Genomic DNA, 21,548 nt, shown 5'->3' with positions numbered 1-21,548 from the left:
AATGTTTCTGTCAAACTCATGAATTTGGACCCATGGCGCAGTGGTTATAGGATTTGGAAAAATCAATTGTAAAAAGTGATATTCTCCTGAGGTTGAAGGTTCAATTCTCAGTGTGGGCGACCGAAAAATACAATTGCGAATTAGTTAGGACTTCTATCCAGTCATAGCTGACGGAACGAGAGCATGCTACTCCTATGAAGTAAATAAAGGATTCTGTTCGAAATTCCGCCCAAATTCATGAGTTTGACAGAATTATTTCTGAGTTTGAAAAGGTACATCTGAAGAAGATCAGAGATTACATGGATCGAAACGTTGTGAAAATCACACTCAAGATGAGAACAGTAGTCAGATGAATCCAAATAATAAGAATAAGCAAACATCATCTCAAAAATTCAGAAACGTAATATTGATCTATTGTTTGTTTTTTTTTTCTGTTTCCTTATTGTATAAGTTCCTATTTACAATGCCTCCCCACGGGACAGAGTTAGACACCAGGGTCGTTTTTTAACGTAGAGAAAAGGAAAAAAAAAAATTGTCTCAGTCGTGAAGGATTTCTCCTCCACTGACAGAAAGTTTCATCTCACTATTTCTATGTGTGCATATTTCCTACAGTGTGCAAAACTGCATAGCATTTGGAGGTGTATTCAGAGTAAACTCATATCTCTATCTGTGGAGCGGTATCTACCAAACTACTCTGTCAATTTTTGGTTTATAGATTTGAAGTTTGATATATGGGGTGTTCGGACTTCTGGAATAAAATCAATTAGGTTTTTAGCTGTAAAAAAAAGAGCTGCTAAAGGGATAAAAATTAGAACTTGGTCAGCATAGTTCAGCGTAATGTGTGTGCACGATGCATGCACAAATATACTTTTATGCATTTAACTGCATTAATTTGTCAAGTTTTGATATGCTTGTGTCATTTGCTTAGATGGTAGCAGACACCACTAGAGAACTAAATGTATTGGTTTCGATTCTCGCTGACGACACCAAAGTTATATTGTCTTTCAACTTTTGAAATCACTACTATATATTGGGTACAATATAATAATCAATAGAAAATTGTCTCTCTAATAATAAATACGAAATCTATATGAATTAAAATATATTTTAATGTATTTTATGATCGGACAAGGCCAGGTGACCCAATATATATATATATATATATATATATATATATATATAGAGAGAGAGAGAGAGAGAGAGAGAGAGAGAGAGAGAGATGGCTGTGTTTGAGGGTTACAGCAATGTAGTGTATAGAAATGGTCTATGTAGTGAAATAAATAACAATGACAATACTGAAGGAATTTTCAATAATTTTCGATTACACATATATATATATATAAACGTAGATTCCATGAACAAAGCTTCTTTCTTAGAAGTGCACGTCTGTGGAACTCTCTTCCGTTTGCCTGTTTCCCACCTGACTACAACTTGGATGTCTTCAAGTCCAACATAAACAAGTTCCTGTTGAACCGCCCCCTTAAGTAAGACACTTCATCAGATCTCCATTACTAGCGATTACTACGATATTGTCCCATTGATTACTGTACATGCAACAACCCTTATCCCCGAGTGGCCTCCGGGCCTTGATAAGTGGTAACTTTCTTGTAAAAAAAAAAATATATATATTTTGGAATACATTGTGTCACATAAGATGGTAGTCACATCTGAGAACTGTTTACATTTTCTATCCTCCTACTGAAGAGATAGAATCTTGAAATTTGAAAGAAATTTATTACATAGACCGTTTCCATACACTGCATCGCCAATAAATAATAGAAATATGTTGGCAAGTTGATAAGAAGATTTTGTCATTTCAACTTGCCGAGATATTTTTGTACGCATTATTCATCCATCCAAACAAAGATTTCACTTGTTATAAACCATCCTTGGTTCACAATTACTATTTGCTGTTAATTTCAGTGTTATGTGACCAGTAGTTTAAGAGTTTATCGGTTAAATATTTACAGACACACACACATACATCTACTGCTTTATTTATATGGACGAAAACGTAAGAAGATCATGTACGTTGGTTGGCTTTAATCTCGTTTCGATACTGACCTAATTCATTTGTTTTCATATTTGTGCTTATCAATCTTGGGCATTTAAGCCACGTTGTTAATTACCTACTTAACTTATTCCTTGCATATCTATTATTAATCCATTTTCTGTTACAACACACACACACACACAGACACACACACACACACACACACACAACATAGAAAGGTTCTCTTCAAAATAACGCTTTTAAAATTATTTATTCAGTCGCCTGGAGCATGTAATTGATTCATCTGATGTCGCCATAAAAAAATTGTCGCTTCATCAATTTTAACCAGTAAATGTGTTTTTCATCAACACATATACGTATATACGCCAATTAAAACGGTTCTTTCACTTATTTACTCAGTTATTTGGAGCGTGGTTGTAAGTCATCCACCATTGATGCAAAAACTATCCTCTTGCATATTGCCCAGTTAATAAAATGCATTTTTTTTTTTAGTAATCATATACACACCATTATTACAGATATGCATGAATTTATAATTTGCTGTAAAAAAATGTGACGTAGTCTGACTCTGCCATGAAATGACGACTCACGTGCCGAATAAACATTTTAAGCCGTGACAAGGGTGTAAAATCACGGAATGAAATGCATAAAGATTGTAAAGAAAGGGAGGAGAAGAGGGAAGAAAAAGAAAAGATGCTTGGCGATTGAGAAGTTACACTCAGCAAGCACACGAGTCTCTTTCTCTTACCCATTCAATTGTGAATCAGCTGTGTCTGAAGTAATGTACTAAGAGCCAGCTGTGTCTGGTGCCGTGTATTGAAGACCAGCTGTGCCTAGAGCCGTGTATTGAAAGTCAGCTATGTCTGGTTCAATATATTAAAAACCAGCCGTGTCTGGTGCCGTGTATTGAGAGCTAGCTGTGTCTCATGCCGTGTATTCAGAGCCTTCTGTGTTTAGTACCGTGTATTGAGAACCAGCTGTGTTTGGTACAATATATTGAGAGCCAGCTTCGTCTGGTGCTGTGTATTTTAGAGCCAGTTGTTCGAATGCCATGTATTGAAAACCAACTGTGTCTAGTGGAGTATATTGACAGCTAGCTATGTTTGGTGCTGTGTATTGAGAGCCAGCTGTGTCTGGTGCAGTGTATTAAGAGTCGCCTGACGTGGCAGACTTAGAGAGAACAATAAAATTACAAAACCTCCTCCGTCTAATAGCGCATATACACATATTTATTATAATTATGCATAAATTTATACTTATCTAGCAATGTTAATCTTTTCATATATATTCGAGACATTCTAAAAGTAATGCCGCTTATTTTTGTTCCGCCTGAATGGATCAGAGGGGATTACAAATTATATTGTTATGATAACTGAATGAAAGATTCATCTCTGTTGCAGATATTGACGGTGTGATACTCTAAGAAAGTAATTCCTGTCATGAACATGCATCAAAAGCAGAGATGTGTTATTGAATTCCTCCGTGCAGAAAAAATTGAACCGATCAACATTTAGCGACGCCTGTTGAACGTTTATAAAGCTGATGTAGTTAATGTAAACACAGTTAAGTGATGGGTTCTCTGATTTCAAAGTGGCAATAGAGATGTGAGTGACAAAGCATGTTCCAGCATTTTATGATCAAGGCATCATTCATCGCTAGCAAAAGTGAACTGAGAATGATAGTGACTATGTAAAAAAATAAATTCTGGATTACATAGGTCGCTCATTTTAATGGTATCACTCCTGTCTTCATAGCTCTTCAACGTTTCGTTTTTGAGTTAAAAAATAGGAAGGTTTGCTTTTGGAACGACCATCGTAGTTTACTCATTTTCGGATTAGGTTTTGTTTCCAATGCTGTTGGGTAGCTTTTAAAAATTTACTTTGAAATAAACTTATCTCAGGTCTTTATTTATCCCTTTTTATGGCAAGGTCAAATTCTAAAATTCTCTCTCCTTCTGCATTCCTATCACAACATATCTATTCGCTCCATACGAACCCTCAAGAACACCAGGAGTTTCTCCAATATGATTATTAGACCTGCCAGAGCAAGTGCTTCCTCCTCTTCACTAACTTTTCTCGTCAGTAAAAACTCTTCAAACTCATCACTCATATCTTTATTTAAGACTCAGATACATCTATTTTAAACAACACGCACTTTACAACTTCTATTTTAAAACAGTACAGTTTGACATTTGGATTTTTCGGATTACTGCTCCCATCATCAGCGTTATTTTCACAACGTAGCCGTCGATGTAACCTTTGACCTTCTTCAGGTGTATCTTCTTAAACTCTAAAAATCTTTCTGTCAAACTCAGGAATCTGCATCAAATTTCAAATGAAACCCTTTTTTTATCTGCGGGGGTAGCATGCTCTCATTCTGGCAGCTATGACTGGGTAGAAGTACTAAGTAATTCGCAATTATATTTTTGAGTGTCGCCCGCATTGAAGATTGAACCTTCAACCTCCAGAAGAGTGTAACTTACAATGAAATTTTATCAAATACCTTATCCTCAGGTCGTTGCGGAAATTCTAGTATGAATTTTAGGAACCTTAAGAAGTAGAATTACCTACTAGACACAATCCTAGAGCGTCTCTATTCTTTCTGTACAATGGTGTTTCCATTAATACTTGACATGAAGACAGTTCACCCACCATTAAACACTGACCCAATATTCGAAATAACTTTTGAAGCCCAAATAAATTCCGTTTGTTACCACTATATACTGGCTTATATGAAGAATGGTGTACCTGCTCCAAGTGATGTTAACTCAATTAGCAGCACTTGGCTGGATACTCCATCAGACCAGATGAATTCTCATCCTGAAATCTAACAAAATTTAGAAAAGGGTACGATAAATATAAACTATTTTGAATTGAAAGCCGTGTTTAATTTTAAAAAAGTTTCCGATGAGTAGCTAATCTGCATAAGTTCTAGAGATAAAAAAGAGTTTGCAGTGGGTAGCTAAACTGTATAAGTGCAACAGAGTAAATAGAAATACGAAATGACGTCACTGTAAGAAAAAAGATTATAAAAAGGAGAGAGAGCATGTTAGAGAAGACGATCACATGTAAGACGTTAGAGACATAGAAGAAATCATGCATGGCAGGAGAATGAGGAAATAAAGGTCGTTGTTATAAAAAAGAAGTCAAGTCATTATTTGTCCTATGTTCTTGCGATGTAGACTGCATATAACGTGTGGGTCCCATGTGTAAATGTGAATAAGGTTACATAAGTCCTGGAGATGAAAAAGAGTTTTTGGTGGGTAGCTGGTCTGTATAGCTCTTGAACTTTAAAACTTTCAGACAAACAAAAGCAAAGATCTTTCTTATGTGGTATGAAAAATTATGTGTGGAAATCCTAAAAGATCCAATATTTTTATGGAGCGATTCCAATTTCTGATTAGGTTGCTAGCAGAACGTGGCTCCATTTGAATGGTTAGTTCCTATCGCCAGTCTTTATAAGTAGAACCTTCCAATTTTCTTTAATTATACCCTTTAATTATATCAAAAAATATTGTAATACTCTACCAGACCAGATTAATTCTTGTTCTGAAATGGAACAAGATTCAGAAAAGAGTACAATAACCATAAACTATGACATGATTAATTGGAGAGAGAGAGAGAGAGAGAGAGAGAGAGAGAGAGAGAGAGAGAGAGAGAGAGAGAAAATAGTGTACATCACTGCTTTACTAACTTAAGGTTTGAAAGGTAAAAGAGACTCTCGACTTGTTAAATAGCCAGTCGAAATGTGTATGTACTGTATGCATGTATGACATGCATATAACGTGTGTATAAACGAGTTTCCATTTACTGTTGACATGTCGTCTATTTGTTTTTATGTATTCCGTATAATCCTCTCCAGTTATGTGTACATTTAATGCAGTCTGTTTTTGTGTATGCGTGTGTGTGTGTGCTCACATAAAACAACAATAAAAGGACGGATACAATTTTATGTCTGCTTGTCTCATACAAAAAGGGACACATACCTTCTTATTTGTCCAACCCCCCGAAAGAACGCCATAATAACCAGTTATATTTTACACTGTCTTTATTCGTCTTATGGATTTCCTTATCGGAGTTTGGCACACTGAGTTTCTTTCTACATTTGCACGGGTTCTCCTCCTCTTCTACCAATAGTGTAGTTCACACATCAGCGTTTCTTGCCAACTCTTTTGCTTGATCTCTGCTAACTATTATGTCAGCAAAATTCCAACCACGTGTCCGAGGACACAAACATATGACCTTGCATAAAACAACAATAAAAGGACGGATACAATTCTATAGGGTATACATCAGAGAATAGCAAAACATACCTTCCATTAGGTTGATCTGACGTTGACAGATCCTTGAAAAAAGCAGCAAAATGAAGATTCTTACAACAGAAATCTTGCTTGTATTTACAGCTTTTATTTTTCAATGCTTCCCCATAGAAAAAGGCATTCTAGTATTCAGTTCTACTTCTTAGTTATTGACCCCAAACCCTGCTTGGAGTCATTACAATTCGTTCAATCTCTCTTGATCTTTGATTGACAACTCCTCATTACAAACTGACTTGACAAACTTCCTACATGTAAATTTATATTCATTACGTTATCACTCACGTAACCAAAGAATCAAAACTCATCGCCTATTGTTTTTCCCAAAATCTATCTGTTATTATTTTCTTTGTCTGCTAAGTTCCTAAACTGCCTAATAACATTCTTAGTAAAAACATATAAAAATGATATTTCATCCATCAAGTTACATTCCTGGAAACTATTTAATGTAAATATTTTTAAATCTTCTAAAACACAACTTTTTGTATCAATAAATTTTTCTATCTAAACAACAATAATCATCATAATCAACAATCAGCAAGACTAGCCGGTATTTTTCAGAAAGCTAATAACATAACAGACTGAATACTTAGATATTTATGTATTTCCTATAAAATTCAAGTGTTAACTTCAAAAAGAGGCCATTTAATTTCTAAGTACTTAAGTAAAATGAAAACAAAAAAAAGATTCTATACCCGGGCAACGTCGGATTACTGACAGCTAGTATAAACATAACAACATTAACAGAAACAATGGTGTCTGCTTTTATTGATAGTTTCTATAACAATTTAAGCTGACATTTTGGTTTAGCTATTTTTTTTTTAATCACATTCGTGATCACCTTGTAACTCTCATAAGTGAGGGCTTATCAAAGGACTTTGTGTCCATAAATGTTAGAATGCAAATGGCTTCCTTCAAAATTGCCTCAGCATGAATATCAATTTGATGCACAATTTATTATAGCCTTAGTTTCCACATGTCGTTGTAATTCACCTTAAGTTCACTCATTATATAGCCTTCATGTTGAACTTAGTCAAGTAAATAAAAAAACAATATACAATACTAAATGTGAGGGAGCGGTTATTATTTATTTTCAAAATTTACTGTAGTATATATGAATTAGTATGAGGTTAGAAATAAAATAATTAGCGGTGGTGCAAAAAATAATTATACTTGGTAAGGATCGAAATTCAGCAACAAACTATACAGCATCTTCCATACTTTACAATATATATATATATATATATATATATATATATATATATATATATATATAATAAAATCTAATAAACTTAACAGATATCGAAATATTAAAGAAGAAAAAAATGGTATTTTTTATGACGACTTTTAAAGGTTCCTGGTATGCTGAAAACGAATATCACATTCGCATTTTGAGCAGACAAGTAGTTTTCTGCATAGTAAGCACTTTATTATCCAATGCAATCAATTATGTTTTCACTGATGGCCATGTTTTCCCAACTGAAAAGTACTAATGCCCATGCATGTCAAAAAACACCTCCCTGTTTCCCATGTTAAGAATAGTGAACGCCATTGACATTTACTAAGTAATAAATTAGAAAAAAGTTCCTTAATATCCAGAAAACTACTTGCCTGTCTCAAATATGAACGTTATATTCATTTTTGCATACCTGAAAATCTATAAAAGTCGTCATTTTAAAGGTAGGTATTAAGGTGGAAAGAAAGTTAAAATTTACAAAAAAAAAATTAAATCCACATTAAATAAATTAAGTAAAATAAAGTAAATATTTGCTTGCATTTTTTATACCGTAAGGTGGGGTAACTCTGGCTACCCAGAGTGACTTTGAGCCATTAAGAAAAATAAAATAAAGATAATAATGCATAAATAATATATGGTCTCTACATTTTTAAATAAATTTCTAGGTTCTATATGATTTTACAATTTTACAGACACATTGTGGTGCAGCAGCACACATTTGCTGCGGAGATATCATCAATTTAAAATGGCCGCTTGACTGCATAATTTTTCTCTGCTGAAATTTTTATATCTTCAAACTTCTGTGAGTACAAAGAATATTTTTCATTGTTTCGTTAAGATTTGGTTATATTAAGCAATAAGAAGGATGAACACTGTGCAAATAAGTTAATTAATATGATAAAACACACTATTGGTGAGATTTGGGGATGGCTAAAGTCACCCCACAGTGTGCGAACATGTGTGGGGTGAATTTGGTCACCCCAGTTCTGTATAAAATTTAAAATTGGATATTTTATTTGGACAAGATATTTAATCTTTTAACTTTTATTTGCCTGTTAAAAATGGCACTAGTGTTTACACAATGATAATTTCTGTTTTTTAGCCAGAAAAAGACCGAGATCATATCAACCAGTAGAAGGAGGGAGACACTACAACTAAATTCTTTGAGAAGGATGTACGGTATCTAGAAAAAATTATGAACAGTACAAAAAATTCTACAAGCTTTATACTAGCAGGAACAGTGACAGGACAGACATTGCCATTGCACGTTGTGTACAAAGCAAAACCGTAGAAATTTTATTTTTATTTTTATTTATTTACTTCCCCTTCCTTTCCCCCCTCTAATTGGTGTATTTTCTTTTCTCTTTCTCCCCTTCTTTTCTCCCCCTCTCTTGGTGAATCTGGTGCTGTGTCTCGCGATATGCGATAAAAAGGAAGAAGAAAAAAAACACATCAGACTGGCAGAAGAAAAGGAAAACGCCAGAGCGGTGTTGCGACTTTGGAATTACGACAGAGTAGATTTGCGGCCTCTGCTTTACACCAGAGTGGTGTTGCGATTTTGGAATTACGACAGAGTAGATTTGCGGCCTCTGCTTTACACCAGAGAGCGGTGTTGCGACTTTGGAATTACGACAGAGTAGATTTGCGGCCTCTGTTTTACACCAGAGCGGTGTTACGACTTTGGAATTACGACAGAGTAGATTTGTGGCCTCTGCTTTACACCAGAGCGGTGTTGCGACTTTGGAATTACGACAGAGTAGATTTGCGGCCTCTGTTTTACACCAGAGCGGTGTTACGACTTTGGAATTACGACAGAGTAGATTTGCGGCCTCTGCTTTACACTAGAGCGGTGTTGCGACTTTGGAATTACGACAGAGTAGTTTTGCGGCCTCTGCTTTACACTAGAACGGTGTTGCGACCTTCGAACGAAAACGCCAGAACGGTGTTGCGACCTTCGAACTAAAGCACCAGAACGGTTTTGCGAACTTTGATATGCCAAAAGAAAAAAAAGCAAGTAAAAAGTATATTTGTTATAAGTGTTCTTTATGAACCGCCAGATCGACTGATTTGGCAGCCCAGACGAACTATACATTTCCTTCCTTTCCTATTTTTCTTTCTGATAAAATTTTTACCAGTTTACCTTGGCCTTTTTTTTTTGTGATTAAATTTCTTTAGAACACTTAGTCTCGTGCAACGGGATAAAATTCGTTGAACGTGATGATAAAATTCCCGTTAAAACTTCTCTGGTAAACATGGACTAAAGGTAGGCCAGACAAAGTGGCCTTCATTTGTGACAACTTGTCATCACACTTGCGTGAAGACATTCTATGGCAATGTTAAAAGAATGACAATCAATTCATTTGCCTTCCACCAAATGCAACACTTGTGTCAGCTACTGGATGTTGCTTTCTTTGTACCAAAGAAGGCGACAAGGAGACTGCTGCTTGTACCAAAAAAATCTCAAAGCACTATCTCAAAAAACTTGTTTCCAAAACTTTTGAAGAACTTCATGGAAGAACTAAAAACCAAAAAGATCTTCTTGTGGCAGGCTTCAAGAAATGTGAAATATTTCCTCTTGACGAGTGTGAAGGTCTGAACACGTTCCACAAATTCCATCTGATCCGTCCGAGTCAATCAGTGAGGTCTTTATTTCGGAGCTCAAAAGACTTCGATATGGAGAAAAATTTGGAACAACTGACGCCAAGTGAAAAAACTGGAAATTGCTCCAGGAAAGAGCATTTCAACAAGGCCTGTAGTAACACCAGGGAATAGTGGAAATGCAGGTCAAGATGCCCCCCCCCCTGTGACAGCAAGTCTCCATCCCCAGGTCTTTTGGGGATCAAAATAGTGCCAACTTACAGTTCTCCAGCACCAGATCCAATATGAGATGGTTGCTTCCTCTTCAGATGCTGACACAGATACTGTTACCAGTCATACAGAGTCAAGCAAAGATCAATGGACACCATCCAAGAATGCTAAACCAAAAAAGACAAAACATTTTCGACATTTGTGAGTGAAAAATGGCTGGTACTGTATCAGTATATACCATGTGTAAAATTTGTGCAGAATCAATAAAGCTTGTGGTTTGTTAATAAATATAAAGTGATGGAAAGTTCTGGTCATTTCAAAATATATACTAAAATCAATGTGTACACCCCATGCTGGAGTGACTTTGGCCGCCTAGAATATCTGTCAACCATTATAAAGCATAGTACAGCACAATCACGTCGACACACCAGTTCTCGCCAGATCACTGAAGTTAAGCAACGTTGAGCTTGGCCAGCACCAGATGGGTGACCATTTGGGAAGGCTAGGTGCTGTATGTACCTTCTGAGAAGGTTGGGCATGGGGCCAGCACCCTCACCCTGTAAAAAGAACTCCTCGCTACAAAACATCTACAAAAGTTGAAGATGGGCTATGCCCCTCGAGGAGCTTAAGGGCTATGAATGGATGGATTATAAAGCATGTAATATTTGACAAAATGTCCTTTGTTGTACGTGTTCTTGTCCACTTTCTTCATAATTCAACACTAGCAGAAATTTTGTGTGTACCTTATTTAAAAAGATTACAAGCATATTGTGCCTAATTTGGACCAAAGTCAACCCAGATTACAGTAATTAAAAATCAATTTAGCTTTGATTTAATTGTTTTTCTCAATTGTTTATTTATGCATAATTGTCTTAGATTTTCTAAATTTAAATAAATCTATATATATATAAATTCGTATTCCTGTTTGTTTGTATGTTCACAATTTGATTAAGATATACAAAAGGTCCATTATTTTCCTAATTAATTTTTACGCTGAAACCTTACTTGCATAAAATTTATTTTATTTTTGTATATAGTATGATTCTTGCAAAATATATGCTCAACAGGTAACGTCATTTGCATATTACGTTAAGGAAAATCGATTTTACTAAATAGCTGTATATTCGTTACCGTTTATAGCAAGAGAATTGTTTTAAATTTTCTATTTAAGATTGTCATTTAAAGTTTATTTATATTGATAATATATTTAATTTAATTTATTTTGAATTATTATTACCGCCAGCGATTTTTTTAGAAACCAGTTTTGAGTATTTTCCCGGACACCACCTGTTGAATCAAATCCTCAAAAACTCATGAAACTGTGGCAAATTACGTTTAATATATATTACGAAAAAATAAAAAGCCAGTAAAATGTCTTTATGAAAAAAAAATCCAGTAAAATACTTTTACGAAAAAAAAAGCCAGTGAAAAAAATAAAGGAATTCCATTTGTTTTCTTACACTGCTTACCAAATCATAAAAATACTTTTTATCCAGCTATGATGAACCAGAGAAGGCATCAACCTGTTGGATCAAATACAATATATCTCTTCGAAAACTCTTTAAACTGTGTCAAAATACATTTTATATATATTAAAAAGTGCCTTTACGAAAAAAAAAAAAAAAAGTGAAAGGAATTCATTTTTTTCTTAAACTTTTCGCAAGTCACACACGCTTATAAAACTAAAATGAAAAGCTTATTTTGCAACGTCATGACGTCATAAGCACTCATGGCCGTGTGGGAAAAATGGTGTGGTCATAAGTTTTTTGCCTTCTTGCCGTCTTTCGCGTTTCACGTTTGAATCCGAACACAGCGGCTAATTTTTTTTTCTTTATTCGGTCACACGGGCACTCTCTGCTATTTTGATTGAAAGAAAAGTCGTTTTAATTCATTTATTTTTTATTTTATTTTATTTATTAATTTTTTTGAGGGGGGATTTTTTTCCATCACACGGGCAACAAAAAGTGCTCAGTAACCGGAGAATAACTTCTTCTCTTTGTATCCCTTCCGTCAAAATATCTGGTGACGAGGGTGTCAATTACTTCTTTTTGGGGTGATTACATTTTCATGTTTTTATCTGTTCTTTTGTTTTTGAAATTGTTGTGGGGATATCGACGTTGCCCATGATGAAAGTGATCAATATCCTTAGTAGAGCAGGTGTGTTCCAAACGGAACTTCATGTCGACCAGGGCAACGCCAGGTATCCATGCTAGTGTTTGTAAGTAAAAGATGTATAAAGCTTAACTATACAATATAAATCATTGCAATGAAATTGATTCTCATGATGAATCAAACTTACCTGAGCTCGTCTATAAAACTGATGTGTGATTGCTTCAAACCTTTCCTGCCCAGCAGTATCCCTGAAATATATTATATAAAATTTAAAAATACTAAATTTTATAATTATACTAGCATGCCAACCGACGTTGCCCGGTTGTAAAATATGTTTAAATATATTTTAACTCATGCAGATTTCATATTTATTATTATAGAGCAAATTCTCTATTGATTATCATATTCTACCCAATATATAATAATGTTTTCAAAAGTTTTAAAAAGAAATATGACTTGGATGCCATCAACTAAAATCGAAACCAAAACATTTAGTTATCAGATAAGAACTGTATTTAAACATTTATGTATTAGTTACGACATTGAATCCAACGATTCTTAACTCTAAGTTAACGCAGGCATCTTTGTTAGATTTAAATGTGATTCTTTGTGTAAACAAATTGAGCTTAGGTACTTTGGACAAACATTGTTAATTTGCCGCCCGCATAGCAGAGCAGCAGCCATATAGCACAACGGTTAGAAGTCCGACTGTCATTTGGGTGATCGGATTTCGATCCTAGCTTGAGGTAGTTGCCTCATTGATGAGCTGTGAAACAGCAAAACAATACTGTATGTGGATCACTATATATATATATATATATATATATATATATATATATTTGGTAAAACTGGTTATTAGTAAAAAACCTGAAGAGAGTGCTCAATACTATTGCAGAGCAAATATGTGTTTTATTTTTTTTATTACCGTTTTATCTGTTTGATTACATATGTTTCAGATGTTGGACCATGTTTACGATCTAACAGCCTCCTCAGACCTTACAGGTTGCCCTAGAAAGGTAGCCTCCGTCGAGAGATTCGCTAATCCTATGAGATATAATTGTAAGCACATCTGCTGTAGATCTAGCAGAATGGAAACCATATTGCGTGTCACTAAGAAGGTTATTTTTGTGTAACAAAGTGTCAACTTTGATATAATCTATTTGCTTTAAAGTTCATACTTAGATTTCAGTCACTTCAAGAGGTGGTTAAAAAATTTTTTTAAACACCTTAAATAATAGCTGTTCTTACAACATCCACTTACTGCGTACAGTAAAGTCCCGCGCGGTGCGGGTATCTTTGCTAGTAAGTAATAATACAAGAAAACAAATAAGAGGAAATATTAGTTTAGTGTAGGGCTTGAACGTAAAGACATTAACTTTTGATAAAGAACAAATCATTAAACGTTTGATGATGTCTAATAGAAGCAGAATAATAGTATAACTTTTTTAAAACGAAATATGATGTTTATTTAATTAGAGGACTCAATGGACGATGTCCAATTATATTTTGACACAAATTTAATGTAATCTTAATAATTCTAAAACTATGTGGACCATCTGGGCGTTCTTGCTTGCTTGAATCTTGTATGTGTGTATATATATATATATGTGTGTGTGTGTGTGTGCACATCCAGTAGTCTCTCTCTCTCTCTCTCTCTCTCTCTCTCTCTCTCTCTCTCTCTCTCTCTCTCTCTCTCTCTCTCTCTTTATATATATATATATTTTTTTTTTATATTTTTATTACCGTTTTATCTGTTTGGTTACATATGTTTCAGATGTTGGACCATGTTTACGATCTAACAGCCTCGTCAGACCTTACAGAAACCTTTGATAGAGTATGGCATAAAGTTTTTCTTTACAAGATCTCCAGCTACAGTATAGCTGGAAATGTCTTCTCAATTATTAAATCATTTCTCTCTGATAGGTTCATAAGTGTAGTGGTTGATGGGCAGAAATCAGAAGCTCTTAGTATTAATGCTGGAGTCCCTCAGGGGTCCATCCTGGGTCCAACTCTCTTTCTGATCTATATTAATGATCTTTCAAATCACATCCTTACATCATTCGTAGACATCTAAGGCCGTAAACGACCAGGTTCTCTCTGATTCTCTCCCCTCTGATCCTGAGCAAGTGGTACAATGGGGAAAGGGTGGCTTGTTACTTTTACTGCATCTAAAACGAAGCTTTTATCTTTACATTATCAACGCTCTGATCCCCATCTGGCATCAATTGAAATGAATGGCTTTCGTCTTGGGGAGACCTCATGTTTTGACAAGCTTCTGGGCTTGACCTTTTCTCCTGATCTTAAATGGAACACATACATTAAATCCGTTGCCAAGGCCGCTGGAAAAATGGTGGGATCCTTCTATCGATCCAGTAGATATCTCACTGCTGATGCAATTCTCTATCTATATAAGAGCCAGGTACGTCCAAGGATGGAGTACTCTTGCCACATCTGGGCAGGAGCTGCTAGAAAGGACTTATCCTGCCTTGATAGAGTTCAAAATAGACTTCGTAGCCTTGTAGGGGATGTCCTTTTCTCTTCCCTGTAACCTCTTTTTCACAAAAGAGATGTTGCGAGTTTGTCTCTGCTTTATCATTATTTCATGGCAAGTGCTTGGCTGAGCTCCATTCTATGGTCCCCCTCTCCAAACTTTCACAAGAAACACCTGTCTAGTTGAAAACACTATCACTAATTTCCCCCACTCTTTATCTGTGCCTAAACCTAAACGTAGATTCCATGAGCAAAGCTTCTTTCTTAGAACTGCACGCCTATAGAATTGTCTTCCATTTTACTGCTTTCCAGCTGACTACAATATGGTTGTCTTCAAGTCTCACGTAAACAAGTTTTTGATGAGCTATTCCATATAAGTTAACAAATTTACCGAATCTCCATTACTAACGGTTACTATATTGTCTAATTTCTACTCTACACTCTTTAACCCTTATCCTCGATTGGGCTTTTGGCCTTGATAAGTTGTGATGCCTATGTAAAAATTAAAAAAAAAAAACATAAAAATTGAAGCAATTACAAAAAAATCACAATGGTTAACATTTGTTTTGCATCACAAACACATTTTTATCAAAGATATAGCAAAGATACCCCAACTTGGTGTGTACCATCCTTGGGGGAGGGGAATATGAAGAGCCGCACCAAATATGACGTTAACCTTTAACCTTGACGTTTAAAAATAGTGTGCACTATTCCTAGGTGGGAGATCCTCATCGTGTTAGCTTCTTCAGATGTCAAACTCGAGAATCTCTCTGTCAAACTTAAGAATCTGTATGGAATTGAGAACAGCTGACGGAACGAGAATATGAGGATTAAATAAAAGGTTGCTTTAAATTCCATACAGATTCCTGATTTTGACAGAAATATTCCAAACCTGAAGTCGGAGATTACATCGGCTGAAACGTTGTGAGAATAATATGCAAGATGAAAACAGTAGTCCAAATAATTTAAATGATACAAATCATCAATCCATATCTCAAAAATCAAAAACAACAAAAACTCTTTCCATACTTGATATTTATATAATAAGTCAAAATGACGTATCAAGATATCTCGTACAAAAAACAACTTTTATTTTTACTAATGAGTCACTGCTTATCAAAGCTCAAAACCCACTCAAGGATAAGGATTAACAAGTTTGTTAGGTGGACGGTGAGATAACACCATGATGATTGGCAACAATGGTTGCAACTGAGCAGAATTATTTAAAGGATGGTCAACAAGAATTTGTTTACATTGGACTTGAAAACATCTATGTTGTATTCAACTGGAAAGCAGCCCCACGGTATTGTCTTGCATAGACGAAGAGTTCTAGAAAAGAAACTTTGCCAATGGAAGTTCTGTTTATTTTTCGGTACATGAAGTGAGAAAGGGAAATTACCGACAATGGCTGTAGCTAGATGAGTTTTTGTTGTGAATGTTTCACAAAAGTGCTAGCATAATATTCGTCACAGGACGAGTAAAATTAATTCCCCAAGCAGAACATTATTGACAAACACTTATGTCGCCATATGAATATTAAAATGAATATATAATGATAGCAAGCCTTATATCTAGAATACTGAATCTAATTTTGCTTAAGAATCTGAAATATTTCAGTTTTCAAATGGGAAATTGTGCCCATATTATGTTTCCTAAAATTGCTTTAAAATACACCAAAGAAACTTAAATTTTAAGTTGGGAATATTTATTAATTGATGACTAATAATTATTGTTAAAATTTTGAAAAAATCGGAGCTATCCGGATATTAAAGATAGGCTTACTTACCCTTTTTGCATAAAACTACATTAAAGAAAATATAGCCCACAATTTGAACCACTGCGCTTATCAGCTATGTTCTAAAATTCATAATGATTAGTAAATAAGTTTAGAAGCGAATCTTGTGCAAATATACAAACATATCTAATTTTATAAACAAAATGTGTGTAAATACTCATAAAAAGGAATATAAAATAAATACATACCATATTTGTATTTTGGCTGTGATCTTGTCAAGTTTAATGGTCCTCATCTTGAAATCTATACCTGAAATCAATTACAAAATATTAATCATAAGTGGAATAAAAAGATGCTTACATAAGCAAAGACAAATATATATGTTGTGATATTTTTGGTTGTTATTTTCTTGCAATAACTGTATTACAGTATAAAATAGTTCCCCTCAGCCTTGAAGAATTATCGCCTCACTTTTAAGAACCAATAGAAATTTACACACACACATATAGTTGTTGTGCATATACATAAAATAGTTATCTATGGACGAATCTATAATATAAAGCTGAACGTCTGTGTGTGTGTCTGGTCACGAATAGGCTCCTGTATGGTTGACTTTTATAGAAAACTGATTACATATAATGATAGAAGATGTATCGAGACACAGGAATGGGTATGTTTGATCTGGCATAATGATGATTCATTAAAATTGTGGGCCTGGTCTACAAAGTATGGAAATAAAAAATTTAAAAATTAAAATAAAAACGTTTACAAGTGTTTTTGATATAGATGTACATAATAATACTTTGATAAGTATGTTTTAACTTAAATAGGGATGGTATAATAAAATTGTGGGGTCTGCGTTCGCGCCTGGTCTCCATAGAATGGAAATAGGCACAAACTTTAATAAAGACTTTTCATATCTATCTGCGTAAGTATACTTTGATAATTATGTTTCAGTTTGAAGAAATATGGTATAATAAATTATGGGGTGTTCGTTCGCACCTGCCCTCCATAGAATGGAAATATGTCACAAAGTGTAACAAGGTTTTTTAATATAGATCATCAGTATCACATGTGATAAGTGTTTCAGTGTGAACAGGTATGGTATAATAAATTATAGGGTTTATCTATTTTATTTTTATTTTCATCATATTTTGCTTTTGTTTTGATACCCCCAAATTCGAAGCTATCTCTTTACAACCCTTCCTTTTCATAACCTATTATACTTTCATAAATCAGAGTCCATTTTCTGTAGGCTGTTTTTGAACCCAGTCAACGACGGGTACTTTTGCTAGTATATATATATATATATATATATATATATATATATATATATATATATATATATATATAAAGGCTGTCTGTCTGTCTCCATATTTTCAAACTCTATCTCCTTTGAAACTAAAAGTCGCCTCAAATGATTAGTTTTTTTTACGGACTGTTCTCTTATAGGTTTTTAATCGGTTAAAATAGTTTTAAAGGGATCAAAAATGAGCAAAAAGTGAAAAAAATTAGATATAAATTTTGAACATTCATATTAGTTTATTTTTAATCGGTTCATATGCGTGCCACGTTGGTACAGTAGTAACGTCATCAGCTTTGAATGCTACAGTTTCGGTTTCGATTCTAGCTGATGGTACCCAAATACTTTTTTTTTAATTTTGAAATCGCGACTCTATAATAATATATAATACAAAATCTGGACGAATTAAAATATCATATTTAAGCGTATTTTATGCTCGGAAAAAGCCCCCCCCCAGGTGCGTGTGTGTGTATATATATATATATATATATATATATATATATATATATATATATATATATATATATGGGAGAGTTAAAGGAAGAGAATAAAATTAATTATTTAAAAGGAGAATTATCAGGATAATGCAAAGCTCAACAAATTGATTTGGAGCTTATATAGAAATAAATAAAGGAAAATGACGATATAAAAAACGACAATATAAAAAATGACGATATAAAACTATATACTAAATATATATAAATTTATTCATTTATTCAATAAGGGTATGCATCAATTAGATGTGGCATCCCTATTTTGTTACCTAGCATCTTCTCTCCTCTCCTGATGAGAAACATTAGGTTATGAAATACCATGGTGTAAAGACCGCTCACTTACCGAACACCCCTAATTGAATAAATGAATATATATATATATATATATATATATATATATATATATATATATATTACCATATAGTTTTATATCGTCATTTTCATATATATAATAAATGACAAAAAACTATATTCCAAAATGCATGATGTTGACCATCTTATAATTTATTCCTTTAATTCAGTTGACTTTTACAATTCTTTACAGTATCTGTTTCGTAGCACAAAATCAATCACTTAATTATTATATCAATCAGTGAATATATTATGCCCTTAACTCATCAGAAGAAATAGCAACAATTAACCCGTCAAAAGGAAATAAAATGTGATTTGACATGATGAAAATCCAAAAATTGGAAGAGAAGCTGCATATACATTTAATATGTTCCATTACGCCATTTTGAATTTTATCAAAGTCACTAAACCAAACTATTCGTACTAACAATCTACATTAATTTATGAATCTTCTACCAAAATGTTCTATTTAATGATTAGTAAAAACGACTAAAGCCTGATTAGTAAAATTATTAAATTAAAATTGAATTAACGAACTTAGCAAGTAAAGTTAATTTTGATTTTGACTAATAAATAAGGTCGAAAATAAAAATGAAAATAATAAAAATGAGGTAATAATAAAGTTTAGGTAAACAATTAAATCTAAATTAAATATAACAATAATGATAATTTAAAGAGTAAATAAAAAGGAAAGGGTATGGATTTCTATGTTGTACTATCTAGTATGATTTCAAAATATCATGATAAGATATCATATAAATAGTATTAAATTCTATAATAGTAATTTATAATTGGTTTAATTACATGTAATAAGTAACCAATGGGCTTAAATAAAACATGATTCGGAAAATAGATTAGAAGAAAAAAATATATGAAACTAACATAATAGCATAATTAAAGGATTTTCCCTATGAAGATAAATATTTTATATAAATATAACTAGCTAATGAAAATAATCAAAATAAATAAAACTTTAAAAACTTATTAAATAGGCCAAATGAATTTAAATAATGATAACATATAGGATGGCAAAATATATCTAAATTAATATTTAATATAAACAATGAAGGTAAGTATGTTAATATATTTCACATAATAATGTACTTAACTGTAGTGATAAAAAACGTATATCTTTATTATACAATTAGGTTTGGAGGAAAAATTAAATATTAAATTAGTATAGGGAATAGTGATGGACCATGATAGTATTACTTCTCGTGTGATAGTAATGTTTAGAAATGTTAAAATTGAGTTTGCTAATCAAGGTAATTTATGAATCAGAAAAACAAAATGGTAATAATTATAATATTAAAAATGTATTTATAGTAATCAGACTCAAAATATTGATCTAAAAATAAAATGTATATGATGCAACAAGTGATTATTATTTGATTGATAAGTAGTTTCAAATATATGAGCCAAATGGTTTAATTTTTAGAATGAATGTAAAAATCAATGTTATAGTTATAATAAGATATATCTATTGAACATCTATTAAGATAAACTATATATTGTTTAATATATATATTCATTAACTTAACGGCTATAAATTCATTTCGGAATTATTAAATTTAAAGAAGAAAAGAAAAAAAAATAATTTAGGTGCATAGGATGGGGGGGGTTAAAGTATTAAAAAAATCGGAGTTGTACATTGTCTGTAATTTTAGGTCTAAACAATATTTATAACTCTTACTAACTTATATTAAAATTGGAATTAGTTTCCACTTAAAAATACATTCATTTAATTATAACTAAAATAATATGTTCTCAGATTAGGAAACTCTGAAACGTAATTATTAGAGAATTAGGTTATATACAATGTTAAACTAAAATTATACTTAAATAAGTAAAAAATTCGTAAAATGTTTATTAATACTAGATTGTCGAATGTTGAACTGATTAAAGTTTGCGAAATGTCAAAATTAAAAATATTATTTTCAAAATAAATAATAATGATGGTGGTGATATTGATAATAAAAAATATAAATAAATATATAAATAAATAAATAAATAAAAAATGTAGGTAAATGTAAGTAACCAATTAATTTACAATTCAACATTAGCAGAAATGAAGTATAACTTAATAACTTATGACTATCGATTGAAATAATTTTTAATGCCAACATTTTATATTGGAAAGATTAGTGAATTAATTTATAATATAAATCGATTTAATTTTTGTAATAATATTAAGTGAAAGACATTGGAACTATATTAAAATTACTTATTAGTTGAATATGGATGACTATGGGTTGGAAATTTTTATAGTATGAATATTAATAAATAAATCAATAAATAAATATAAGAAAAGTTAAAAATCGTAAGATTTGCTCCAAGGGAGGTAACTATCTCACTTTAATCAAATTAATTTTAACTATTTACAATGACGATAAAAAGTAGTTTACAGAAAATTTTTAAACTTAACCTAACGTAAGTATATGTTTTGAATTAAATGATTCTAAGAATTATAACTGTAATAATAATAATACGCTTGATTATAATAGTCAACAAAATTGAATTATGTATGGTTTTCAATTCAAATCAATTGATTATTTATGATAACCGTAAAGATCAATCTTTGTTTTTTTTGTTTGTTTGTTTTTTGGTAGCTTAGTTTAGTTTCGTATATGCAAACATGTATAACAGTTTATAATTTATTGATGTTATTTTCATAAGTATGTATACACAA

The 21,548-nt window shown here is 32.6% G+C and overlaps 1 protein-coding gene across 1 annotated transcript in view; it reads right to left on the bottom strand.

Moving 5' to 3' along the window:
• The window catches only part of LOC145294055 (ras-related protein Rab-15-like), a 240,051-nt gene that overhangs the window by 95,434 nt on the left and 123,069 nt on the right, over window positions 1-21,548 (bottom strand). Inside the window, exons 2-3 of the mRNA XM_080141046.1 lie at window positions 16,960-17,020; window positions 12,674-12,734 (exon numbers count right to left, since the gene is read on the bottom strand). Coding sequence (XP_079997172.1) covers window positions 12,674-12,734; window positions 16,960-17,020 — 122 coding nt within the window. The remainder of the gene's footprint in view (window positions 1-12,673; window positions 12,735-16,959; window positions 17,021-21,548) is intronic.

Source organism: Euprymna scolopes, chromosome 15 (assembly GCF_053919585.1).
Source record: "Euprymna scolopes isolate OS-2025 chromosome 15, ASM5391958v1, whole genome shotgun sequence".
NCBI classification, from domain to species: Eukaryota; Metazoa; Mollusca; class Cephalopoda; order Sepiida; family Sepiolidae; genus Euprymna; species Euprymna scolopes.
This window is presented reverse-complemented; position numbering and strand designations above follow the sequence as displayed.